Raw genomic sequence first — 11994 nt, forward strand, 5'->3', positions numbered from 1 at the left:
GAGCGTGGCGTTTTAGAGGGGGGGGGGGGGCGGGGCCTCACCCACGGACTCCTTCAGGTCCAGCTCGCCGTCCGTCGGGTTCACGATGGCCTCGGCGCGGATCGAGCCCAGACGCGCCACGTCGCTCTGAGTCAGGGAGAGCTGAACAAGAACATGTGGTCAGGTCTGAGTTCAGTCCTGCTCTAGTCCCGGGTCGGTCTGGGTTTAGTCCCGGGTCGGTCTGGGTTTAGTCCCGGTTCAGTCCCGGGTCGGTCTGGGTTTAGTCCCGGGTCGGTCTGGGTTTGGTCCCGGTTTAGTCCCGGGTCGGTCTGGGTTTGGTCCCGGTTTAGTCCCGGGTCGGTCTGGGTTTAGTCCCGGGTCGGTCTGGGTTTAGTCCCGGGTCGGTCTGGGTTTAGTCCCGGGTCGGTCTGAGTTTATTCCCGGTTTAGTCCCGGGTCGGTCTGGGTTTAGTCCCGGGTCGGTCTGGGTTTAGTCCCGGGTCAGTCTGGGTTTAGTCCCGGGTCGGTCTGGGTTTAGTCCCGGGTCGGTCTGAGTTTATTCCCGGTTTAGTCCCGGGTCGGTCTGGGTTTAGTCCCGGGTCGGTCTGGGTTTAGTCCCGGGTCAGTCTGGGTTTAGTCCCGGGTCGGTCTGAGTTTAGTCCTGCTTTAGTCCCGGGTCGGTCTGGGTTTAGTCCCGGGTCGGTCTGAGTTTAGTCCCGGTTTAGTCCCGGGTCGGTCTGGGTTTGGTCCCGGTTTAGTCCCGGGTCGGTCTGGGTTTAGTCCCGGGTCGGTCTGGGTTTAGTCCCGGGTCGGTCTGGGTTTAGTCCCGGGTCGGTCTGAGTTTATTCCCGGTTTAGTCCCGGGTCGGTCTGGGTTTAGTCCCGGGTCGGTCTGGGTTTAGTCCCGGGTCAGTCTGGGTTTAGTCCCGGGTCGGTCTGAGTTTAGTCCCGGGTCAGTCTGGGTTTAGTCCCGGGTCGGTCTGAGTTTAGTCCCGGGTCAGTCTGGGTTTAGTCCTGCTTTAGTCCCGGGTCGGTCTGAGTTTAGTCCCGGGTCGGTCTGGGTTTAGTCCTGCTTTAGTCCCGGGTCGGTCTGGGTTTAGTCCCGGGTCGGTCTGGGTTTAGTCCCGGGTCGGTCTGAGTTTAGTCCCGGGTCAGTCTGGGTTTAGTCCTGCTTTAGTCCCGGGTCGGTCTGAGTTTAGTCCCGGGTCGGTCTGGGTTTAGTCCCGGGTCGGTCTGGGTTTAGTCCTGCTTTAGTCCCGGGTCGGTCTGAGTTTATTCCCGGTTTAGTCCCGGGTCGGTCTGAGTTTAGTCCCGGGTCGGTCTGAGTTTAGTCCCGGGTCGTACCTTCTGGCCCAGGAACAGGCTCTTGGCCGACAGGACGGTGAACCCGTCTCCGAGTCCGTCCTCCTGAGTGGAGTTCGGCTCCGACTCTTTCTCCGAGTCCTGGATCTGAACAAAACACAAAAACACATGAGAGACCAGGGCGGAGTCTGAGAGACCAGGGCGGAGTCTGAGAGACCAGGGCGGAGTCTGAGAGACCAGGGCGGAGTCTGAAAGACCAGGGCGGAGTCTGAGAGATCAGGGCGGAGTCTGAGAGACCAGGGCGGAGTCTGAAAGACCAGGGCGGAGTCTGACAGACCAGGGCGGAGTCTGAAAGACCAGGGCGGAGTCTGAGAGACCAGGGCGGAGTCTGAGAGACCAGGGCGGAGTCTGAGAGACCAGGGCGGAGTCTGAAAGACCAGGGCGGAGTCTGAGAGACCAGGGCGGAGTCTGACAGACCAGGGCGGAGTCTGAAAGACCAGGGCGGAGTCTGAGAGATCAGGGCGGAGTCTGAGAGACCAGGGTGGAGTCTGAGAGACCAGGGCGGAGTCTGAGAGACCAGGGCGGAGTCTGAGAGACCAGGGTGGAGTCTGAGAGACCAGGGCGGAGTCTGAAAGACCAGGGCGGAGTCTGAGAGACCAGGGCGGAGTCTGAAAGACCAGGGCGGAGTCTGAAAGACCAGGGCGGAGTCTGAGAGATCAGGGCGGAGTCTGAGAGACCAGGGCGGTCTGAAAGACCAGGGTGGAGTCTGAGAGACCAGGGCGGAGTCTGAGAGACCAGGGCGGAGTCTGAGAGACCAGGGCGGAGTCTGAAAGACCAGGACGGAGTCTGAGAGACCAGGGCGGAGTCTGAGAGACCAGGGCGGAGTCTGACAGACCAGGGCGAGACCAGGGCGGAGTCTGAGAGACCAGGGCGGAGTCTGAGAGACCAGGGCGGAGTCTGAGAGACCAGGGAGGAGTCTGAGAGACCAGGGCGGAGTCTGAGAGACCAGGGCGGAGTCTGAGAGACCAGGGCGGAGTCTGAAAGACCAGGGCGGAGTCTGAGAGACCAGGGCGGAGTCTGAGAGACCAGGGTGGAGTCTGAGAGACCAGGGCGGAGTCTGAGAGACCAGGGCGGAGTCTGAGAGACCAGGGCGGAGTCTGACAGACCAGGGCGAGACCAGGGCGGAGTCTGAGAGACCAGGGCGGAGTCTGAAAGACCAGGGCGGAGTCTGAAAGACCAGGGCGGTGTCTGAGAGATCAGGGCGGAGTCTGAGAGACCAGGGCGGAGTCTGAGAGACCAGGGCGGAGTCTGAAAGAACTCTCTGTTTGGAAACTTTGGAAACTTTGGAAACTTTGGTAACTTTGGTAACTTTGGTAACTTTGGTAACTTTGGTAACTTTGGTAACTTTAGTAACTTTAGTAACTTTAGTAACTTTAGTAACTTCAGTAACTTTAGTAACTTTAGTAACTTCAGTAACTTTAGTAACTTTAGTAACTTTAGTAACTTTAGTAACTTCAGGGCTTGTGTTGGGACTGAGGGGGCGGGGCCTGTACCTTTGGCTTGTGTTGGGACTGAGGGGCGGAGCCTGTACCTTGTGTTGGGACTGAGGGGGCGGAGCTGTAGCTTGGGCTTGTGTTGGGACTGAGGGGCGGAGCCTGTACCTTGTGTTGGGACTGAGGGGGCGGAGCTGTAGCTTTGGCTTGTGTTGGGACTGAGGGGCGGAGCCTGTACCTTGTGTTGGGACTGAGGGGGCGGAGCCTGTACCTTGGGCTTGTGTTGGGACTGAGGGGGCGGGGCCTGTACCTTGTGTTGGGACTGAGGGGGCGGAGCCTGTACCTTGTGTTGGGACTGAGGGGGCGGAGCCTGTACCTTGGGCTTGTGTTGGGACTGAGGGGGCGGAGCCTGTACCTTGGGCTTGTGTTGGGACTGAGGGGGCGGGGCCTGTACCTTGCGTTAGGACTGAGGGGGCGGAGCCTGTACCTTGTGTTGGGACTGAGGGGGCGGAGCCTGTACCTTAGGCTTGTGTTGGGACTGAGGGGGCGGAGCCTGTACCTTGGGCTTGTGTTGGAACTGAGGGGGCGGAGCCTGTACCTTGCGTTGGGACTGAGGGGGCGGGGCCTGTACCTTGCGTTGGGACTGAGGGGGCGGGGCCTGTACCTTGTGTTAGGACTGAGGGGGCGGAGCCTGTACCTTGGGCTTGTGTTAGGACTGAGGGGGCGGAGCCTGTACCTTGGGCTTGCGTTAGGACTGAGGGGGCGGAGCCTGTACCTTGTGTTGGGACTGAGGGGGCGGGGCCTGTACCTTGTGTTGGGACTGAGGGGGTGGAGCCTGTACCTTGTGTTGGGACTGAGGGGGCGGGGCCTGTACCTTGTGTTGGGACTGAGGGGGTGGAGCCTGTAGCTTGGGCTTGCGTTAGGACTAAGGGGGCGGGGCCTGTACCTTGTGTTGGGACTGAGGGGGCGGAGCCTGTACCTTGGGCTTGCGTCCGCGCCGGCCCTTGGCTCCGCGGCTCTTGGCCTTGGCGCTCTTCGGGCTCTTCCGGCCTCTCGTGGCCGTCTCTGGAGGCTTGTCGCTGGGCACCGTCTCGGACCTGGTCCTGGCGCCGCGTTTTTTGGCCAGGAGCTCAGGGTGGATCCGCGGCAGGACGCCTCCGTTAGAGATGGTCACCCCCCGGAGAAGCTGAGGGTCAGACACACGCTCAGTCGTCCAGGAGAGACACATATGTCCTTACAGTCACGAGAAACTAAAACATGTGTTTACATGTGTTTACATGTAAACACATGTAAACACATGTAAACACATGTAAACACACGTGTCGCTGATGAACTCTATGGTCATAAACAGTCGTGGTCCAGGTTTGTCTCAGTCCTGGTCCAGACCTGGTTGAGCTCCTCGTCGTTGGCCACGGCCAGTTTGATGTGTCGTGGGGTGATTCGGCCTTTTTTATTGTCTCTGGCAGCGTTTCCCGCCAACTCCAGGATCTCGGCTGCAACAGAGGAACATGTTTATATTACTTAAATGCAGATAACTGAAAGTATTTTATCTCCACTCTTGGCTCTTACTGTAATTGATTAATTTTATGTTGATGTTTTTATTGATTGTATTTGTTTTTCTTATATTTTATGCTCCTTTAACTGTGAAGCTCTTTGAATTGCCTTGTGTATGAATTGTGCTCTACAAATAAACTTGCCTTGCCTTGACAAAGGCCTCTGAGTCTGTATCTGAAGTCAGTATTATACAAAGTTCTTCTGTTTTTGAAACATGCTAACGTTAGCCTAGCCTTTCAGCCTCTAAGACTTTTCAGACACTGAAGTGTGAGTTGAGGTGGGACCTTTTTGAAGTGTTAGGCCAGTGCCTGATTTGAAAGTGCTCCGTGTTCAGCCTCACCTGCCAGGTACTCGATGACGGCCGCCATGTAGACCGGAGCGCCCACGCCGATGCGGTATTTGTGCGTGGACGTGCGGAGGTACCTCATCATCCGCCCCACGGGGAACAGCACCCCGGCCCGGGCCGACCGCGACATCTTCGTCATCTTCTTCTTCCCCCCGCGAGCCGACATCCTGCAGAGCTGAGCGGCAGAGTGGTTAGCACTTAGGGCTGCTCGATTATTGAAAAAATAATAATCACCATTATTTTTGTAATAATTAAAAAATCACGATTATTCAAAGGATTATTTGTTGCCTTTAAAAAAAAGTCCATCTTTATTTCATTCATTTATTAATCAAAACACTACACTTTATGTTTTCTGGACAGTCATAAAAGTACAAATGATTTCAAGTTTGCCTTGATTAAAGAGAGGTCTCTGTTTCACACCTGCCCCCTGCTGGCCAGCCCTCACACCTGCCCCCTGCTGGCCGGCCCTCACACCTGCCCCCTGCTGCCCAGCCCTCACACCTGCCCCCTGCTGGCCAGCCCTCACACCTGCCCCCTGCTGGCCAGCCCTCACACCTGCGCAAGCAACCTGAGCAGCGCGGCCTGATGACATCATCACACAGCGCTGTTTGTTTTTATGTCAGACAAAAGCCTGAGCCACGGCAGGTGAAAAGCGAAGGGAAAATAATCCCAGCGCCGTGAAATAACGCAAGTCTGCTTTGCAAAAAAAAAAAAAGGAAAAATACAATAAAAATAAAAATTATAATTGATTTTTTGCGATTATGCTAATTTCGTAATCAGTTACTGTTGTAATCGAAATCGTAATCGAATTTTGATTAATTGCACAGCCCTTTTAGCACTGTCTATGTCCTGCAGAGCTGAGCCGATCTCGATTTTTGAGGACATTTTGTTTTGTCATAATAAATAAAACACGTCATGCTGGATTACATACATGTTGTGCCAAAGAAACGTCTGTAAACCCGTCGATTATAAATTCCTGTGACGATCATTGAGATCGACCGAAGTAAAAATTGCAGTTTTGGGAAACACAGTTTTCCGCTCGTTTTAGCCGTTTTCTGGTGGAAAATGAACTTATTTATCTCATAAATAAAGTCAAGTGTAAATCAGGTCCATATGGATGTTTATTCACAGCAGATTGTTCAGTAGAAGCGAAAAAACGGCAGTCGTAGCTAGCGCTAGTTAGCATTAGCATGATGCTAACATGTAGCATCATGTTAGCATTCTCCGTTATTTATGTATTTATGGGCTGTTGCTCCTCCCCATGTCTTTGTATCTTTATTTAGTAGAAACTATTTTCATAAATCAGCATTTGTTAAAGTAGTTTTTGAATAATTAGAGAAAGTTTAGATTTTTCTCTAAATTGTTTTCCCCCTGAACTGTTTTCAAATATGACCATAAATGGATTATTATTTTTTTTTTTTGGGGGGGGGGGTTGATTGGCGCTGTCCGTTGCCATGGTAACACACGACTGTGACGTACAGGCCGTTTTTTGAGATTGGGGAAATAATGCATAAGGGGCTTAAAAATAGACTTCAAACTGTGGCAACTCAGCAGGTTTTTGAGTTTTCCCTCCCCGTGTAGGAGAGTCTGAGGACGGGGGGGGGGGGGGGGGGGAACTTTACGCCTGAACTTAACATGGTCCTGGTGTATACGTATCGTCTTGTTTCATTGTTTTATGTTTGTGCCGCCGAGATAGTCTTTTACAAAGCGGACTCTAATATCAGCATAAATGAATGACTTAACCTCTTAACTCCCACCTGAACCGAGCACATTTTCTCCAGTTTGGCTTTACCCGAATCAAAAAGCTTCTTAGGAAAAAAGCACCAAAACAGCCACAAAAAATAAGAAGACAAGGATGTAAACGCAACAAAAAAGTGACAAAAATTCAACAAAAAAGTGACAAAAATTCAACAAAAATGTGACAAAAATTCAACAAAAAAGTGACAAAAATTCAACAAAAATTCCACAAAAAAGTGACCAAAATTCAACCAAAATTCAACCAAAATTCAACAAAAAAGTGACAAAAATTCAACCAAAATGTGACAAAAATTCAACCAAAAAGTGACAAAAATTCAACCAAAATGTGACAAAAATTCAACAAAAATTCAACAAAAAAGTGACAAAAATTCAACAAAAATTCAACAAAAAAGTGACAAAAATTCAACAAAAATTCAACAAAAATTCAACAAAAATTCAACAAAAAAGTGACAAAAATTCAACCAAAATGTGACAAAAATTCAACCAAAAAGTGACAAAAATTCAACAAAAATGTGACAAAAATTCAACAAAAATTCAACCAAAAAGTGACAAAAATTCAACAAAAATGAGAAAAAAATGAGACAAAAAAGTGACAAAAATTCAACAAAAATTCAACAAAAATTCAACAAAAAAGTGACAAAAATTCAACAAAAATTCAACAAAAAAGTGACAAAAATTCAACAAAAATTCAACAAAAATTCAACAAAAAAGTGATAAAAATTCAACAAAAATGTGACAAAAATTCAACCAAAATTCAACCAAAATTCAACAAAAAAGTGACAAAAATTCAACCAAAATGTGACAAAAATTCAACCAAAAAGTGACAAAAATTCAACCAAAATGTGACAAAAATTCAACAAAAATTCAACAAAAAAGTGACAAAAATTCAACAAAAATTCAACAAAAATTCAACAAAAAAGTGACAAAAATTCAACAAAAATTCAACAAAAATTCAACAAAAAAGTGACAAAAATTCAACCAAAATGTGACAAAAATTCAACCAAAAAGTGACAAAAATTCAACAAAAATGTGACAAAAATTCAACAAAAATTCAACCAAAAAGTGACAAAAATTCAACAAAAATGAGAAAAAAATGAGACAAAAAAGTGACAAAAATTCAACAAAAATTCAACAAAAATTCAACAAAAAAGTGACAAAAATTCAACAAAAATTCAACAAAAATTCCACAAAAAAGTGACAAAAATTCAACAAAAAAGTGATAAAAATTCAACAAAAAAGTGACAAAAATTCAACCAAAATGTGACAAAAATTCAACCAAAAAGTGACAAAAATTCAACCAAAATGTGACAAAAATTCAACAAAAATTCAACAAAAGAGTGACAAAAATTCAACAAAAATTCAACAAAAATTCAACAAAAATTCAACAAAAATTCAACAAAAAAGTGACAAAAATTCAACCAAAATGTGACAAAAATTCAACCAAAAAGTGACAAAAATTCTACAAAAATGTGACAAAAATTCAACAAAAATTCAACCAAAAAGTGACAAAAATTCAACAAAAATTCAACAAAAAAGTGACAAAAATTCAACAAAAAAGTGACAAAAATTCAACAAAAAAGTGACAAAAATTCAACAAAAATGTGACAAAAATTCAACAAAAATGTGACAAAAATTCAACAAAAATTCAAAAAAAAAGTGACAAAAATTCAACAAAAAAATGACAAAAATTCAACAAAAATCTGACCAAAAAGAAGGTGACTCAACACAGCAACAACGCGAGGAAAAAGATCAGTTTTGTGGGTCTTAGCTTTCAAATGAGGTGTCACACAGACCATGGCCAAAGAGGACAGAATGCACTCGGTCCAGGCGTGTGGTGAGAGGTTAATGAACTCGTTTAGTAAATAACACATTCGATCACATTTGGAGAATCTGAACCACACACAGTCTCTTTGGCAGATCAAGTGCCCGTAAAAAAGCTGCTGCTCCTGCTTTCCTCCTGCTTTTTCTCTCTTGTTGTTGAAGCTCGTTTACTGAAGCGAGACGGAGCTGCCCGCGCATGCGCAGTGTGAAATCCTCCACGGCGCTGGAGAGAAAACATGACGCTGTTTCAGTCTCGGCCTGAAAACTCCGTGTTTCAGCCGCGACAGTTCCCCTCCCCGACCTCCGCTCCGTCACAAACCTCCTCACGCACCCCCCGAACCCCGCGCGCCTCCAAACGCTCACCTATATCCCCGCCACGCGCCGAAAACCCCCCCCCCCCGTTTTTCCTCCTCACTCCCCTCCGCGCGCTCCAGCTGCCGCACGGCCCTGACGCGCGGCTGCACCCGGGCCAGAGGCGACCCCCGGGCGGCCTGCCTCACCTGGCGGGCGTCGGTGTGCGTGTCCTCCGGGTGTCCTGGTGCGGCGCGCGGGTGTCTGCGCCGGGTTTCGCGGGGCTTCTCGGCGGCGAACGCGCGGTTAACGGGAGGCTTTGCTACGCGGAACAGGAGCGACACAGAAGCGGCTCAGGAGCGACAGCGCTACTGATGCTGCAAAGGAACAAATCCAGAGAAACGCCCCCGACTCCGCTCCGCGTCCAGAGAGGCAAAGTTCGGCCTGTTGTTCTGCCTTTGCACGAGCTGACCTGGCCTTTTGTTTGTCTCACGCCTTCGGCCGCTCAAAGGGCCGGACCTGCGGGGGCTCTCTGTCGTCCAGGTGTGCTCCATGTGGCAAAGAGCGTCATTAAACCTCTAACCCCCGCTGTTATATAGGCCTGTGTAGCACCTCATTTGAAAGCTAAGACCCACAAAACTGACCTTTTTCCTCGCGTTGTTGCTGTGTTGAGTCACCTTTTTCATGTTTTTTTTGTCACATTTTTGTTGAGTTTTTGTAAAAAAAAAAGTTGAATTTTTGTCACATTTTTGTTGAATTTTTGTCACTTTTTTGGTTGAATTTTTGTCAAATTTTTGTTGAATTTTTGTCATTTTTTGTTGAATTTTTGCTTAATTTTTGTTGAATTTTTGTTGAATTTTTGTCACATTTTTGTCACTTTTTGGTTAAATTTTTGTCACTTTTTTGTAAAATTTTTGTCACATTTTTGTCACATTTTTGTTAAATTTTTGTCACTTTTTTGTTGATTTTTTGTTGAATTTTTGTTGAATTTTTGTCACATTTTTGTCACATTTTTGTCACTTTTTGGTGACATTTTTGTCACATTTTTGTCACATTTTTGTTGAATTTTTGTCACTTTTTGTAAAATTTTTGTCACATTTTGTTGAATTTTTGTCACATTTTTGTTGAGCTTTTTTCTAATTTTTGTTGCATTTACATCCTTGTTTTCTTCTCATTTCTTTGTGGTTGTTTTGGTGCTTTTTTCCAAAGAATCTTTTTGATTTGGGTAAAGCTAAACTGGAGAAAATGGCATCCGTTAAGGTGGGAGTTAAGAGGTTAAACTACTGTAACACCTGCTCACTGGCCTTTCCAAACGAGCTGAACATCCAGAACGCTGCTGCTCGAGTCCTGACCAGAACCAGGAAATACGACCATATTAGTCCAGTGCTCCGGTCTCTGCACGGGCTCCCTTTAAAACAACCCTGGTTTTTACAAGTCTCTTCATGGTTTAGCACCGAAGTCCAGCTCTGACATGTTAGAGCCGTATGAACCATCTCAGGGAGGGGCCTCCTGGTGGTTCCCAGAGTCAGGACTAAACACGGTGAGGCTGCGTTTCAGTTTGAGAGTGAGACTGGCCTCAACCCTGACTATGTTTAAAGGAACAGGCCACCGTTTTTACATAGAGATATGTTCTTACCTTAGATGAGTTCATGTGTACCTGTCTGGTCGTCACGCGTGTCCTCAGTCACGTTAGCGCAGACGGCGTTAGCATTTAGCCTCTCCCTCTCTCCTCTATGGCTCCAAACCAGGTGAAGATAGAAGCTACCGAGCTCTTCCACGTTTCCCCTGTTTAAATATGGTTACGTGAAGTGTTACACGATAAAGTATAGGGTCAATGACATGACGTGCATATTTTTGTGTCCAAGTGTTGTATTTCTTTTAAAAATAATTTGATCTTTTCATTATATGCATCACTTTATTCTACAAAACCTAAGGAGTTTAAAGGAACAGGCCACCGTTTTTCCATACTGAGATATGTTCTTACCTGAGCTTTGACGAGTTCTTTAGGACCTGTCTGATCTTCCCCCGTGCCTTCAGTCACGTAAACACAGCGCAGACGGCGTTAGCATTTAGCTTACTCCTGGTATTATTACGTCTTACAATATAGTTTTATCCGCTTAGAAAATCCACATTGTTTAATTTTGTGTAATTATACTTTGTAGTGGAACACTTCACGTAACCATATTTAAATAGGGAAAACGTGGAAGAGCTTGGTAGCTTCTATCTTGACCTGGTTTGGAGCTATAGAGGAGAGAGGGAGAGGCTAAATGCTAACGCCGCTGTGTTTACGTGACTGAAGATCAGACAGGTCCTAAAGAACTCGTCACAGCTCAGGTAAGAACATATCTCAGTCTGGAAAAACGCTGGCCTATTCCTTTAAAGGCATTTTCATGACATTTCAATAATAAATATTTTTTAATGTTTTCACACCTCAAACCCCTGAAATGTCCGGTGGCGCAACCGTCCGAGCAAATGATTGGACTAATAAAGTTTCTGTAAATTGTATTTTCAGGGTAACAGATTAAACAGAAAACATCATGGCATAATTGTATATTACATATCTTTCAAATAAGCCTCATTTGTGAATATTAATAGTTTTAAAGTTTTTGAGAGAATTAAAAAACTTTTGTCCGACAATTTGTACACTGCAAAAAGTACCCTACTAAAAACAAGGGAAAAAAATCTTAAAATAAGACATTTTGACATTTTATCATAAAACAAGAAAGAAACAGTAAATTTAAGCAAATAAAGAGCTAGAATAAAGCAAAATGTCCTCAGAAAATGGAATAATTTAAGGAAAACATGAAAACGTGAAAAATTGTGGGACATTTTACTTAAATGTTGCTTGATTAAAGTAAAATGTTCTAAATTTGACACATTTTTGAGCAAAATGTTCTTAATAAATACTAGTATTTAAGGAAAATACTGTCGCGCCCGGAGACCCGCCTCCATGATGTGGAGCCAGATTGCTTGTAATCCTGTAACATCTCTTCATGCCCTCAGTTCCACTGACTGTAAATATTAATTTGGTCTCAAGAACATTCAAAGCCAATTCACCATCAACACAAACTGTTCAGAGACTAAAACCTCTTTGTCCTTTTTGTAAGAAAGATCCTCACTTATTATTGACATGTGTTAATGAAAGGAGAGCATATGTCAGAAAGGAAGCACTTGGTTTTGGCTGAGAGGACATGGGGTAAAGAACAGTAACAGCGACAGCTAAGTCAAGACTGGGGAGACAGACATTTTACACGATGAACATTTTGATAGAGAAGTTTTGACAATGAATTAATGTATTTCCAGTAAATTGAAAGATGTGTGAAAAAACTATGGGATGTTCTAATGTAATGCTTTTGGTTGTTGTAATCACTCGTTATGCACTCATTTCCTTCATTTCATTCATTTCATTTCATTTATTTATTCATTTGAGCAGAAAAAAGTATGTCAACATT

At 45.9% G+C, this 11994-nt stretch overlaps 1 protein-coding gene across 1 annotated transcript in view; it reads right to left on the bottom strand.

The window, feature by feature from the left end:
* The window catches only part of macroh2a2 (macroH2A.2 histone), a 35752-nt gene extending 26760 nt beyond the window's left edge, over window positions 1-8992 (bottom strand). Inside the window, exons 1-6 of the mRNA XM_079568115.1 lie at window positions 8755-8992; window positions 4667-4849; window positions 4159-4265; window positions 3752-3958; window positions 1322-1426; window positions 42-141 (exon numbers count right to left, since the gene is read on the bottom strand). Of these exons, the coding sequence (XP_079424241.1) occupies window positions 42-141; window positions 1322-1426; window positions 3752-3958; window positions 4159-4265; window positions 4667-4838 (691 nt within the window). The 5' untranslated portion in view covers window positions 4839-4849; window positions 8755-8992. The remainder of the gene's footprint in view (window positions 1-41; window positions 142-1321; window positions 1427-3751; window positions 3959-4158; window positions 4266-4666; window positions 4850-8754) is intronic.
* Window positions 8993-11994: the final 3002 nt, after the last annotated feature.

The sequence above is a fragment of the Gobius niger genome, assembly GCF_951799975.1.
Source record: "Gobius niger genome assembly, chromosome: 12".
Lineage (NCBI taxonomy): Eukaryota > Metazoa > Chordata > Actinopteri > Gobiiformes > Gobiidae > Gobius > Gobius niger.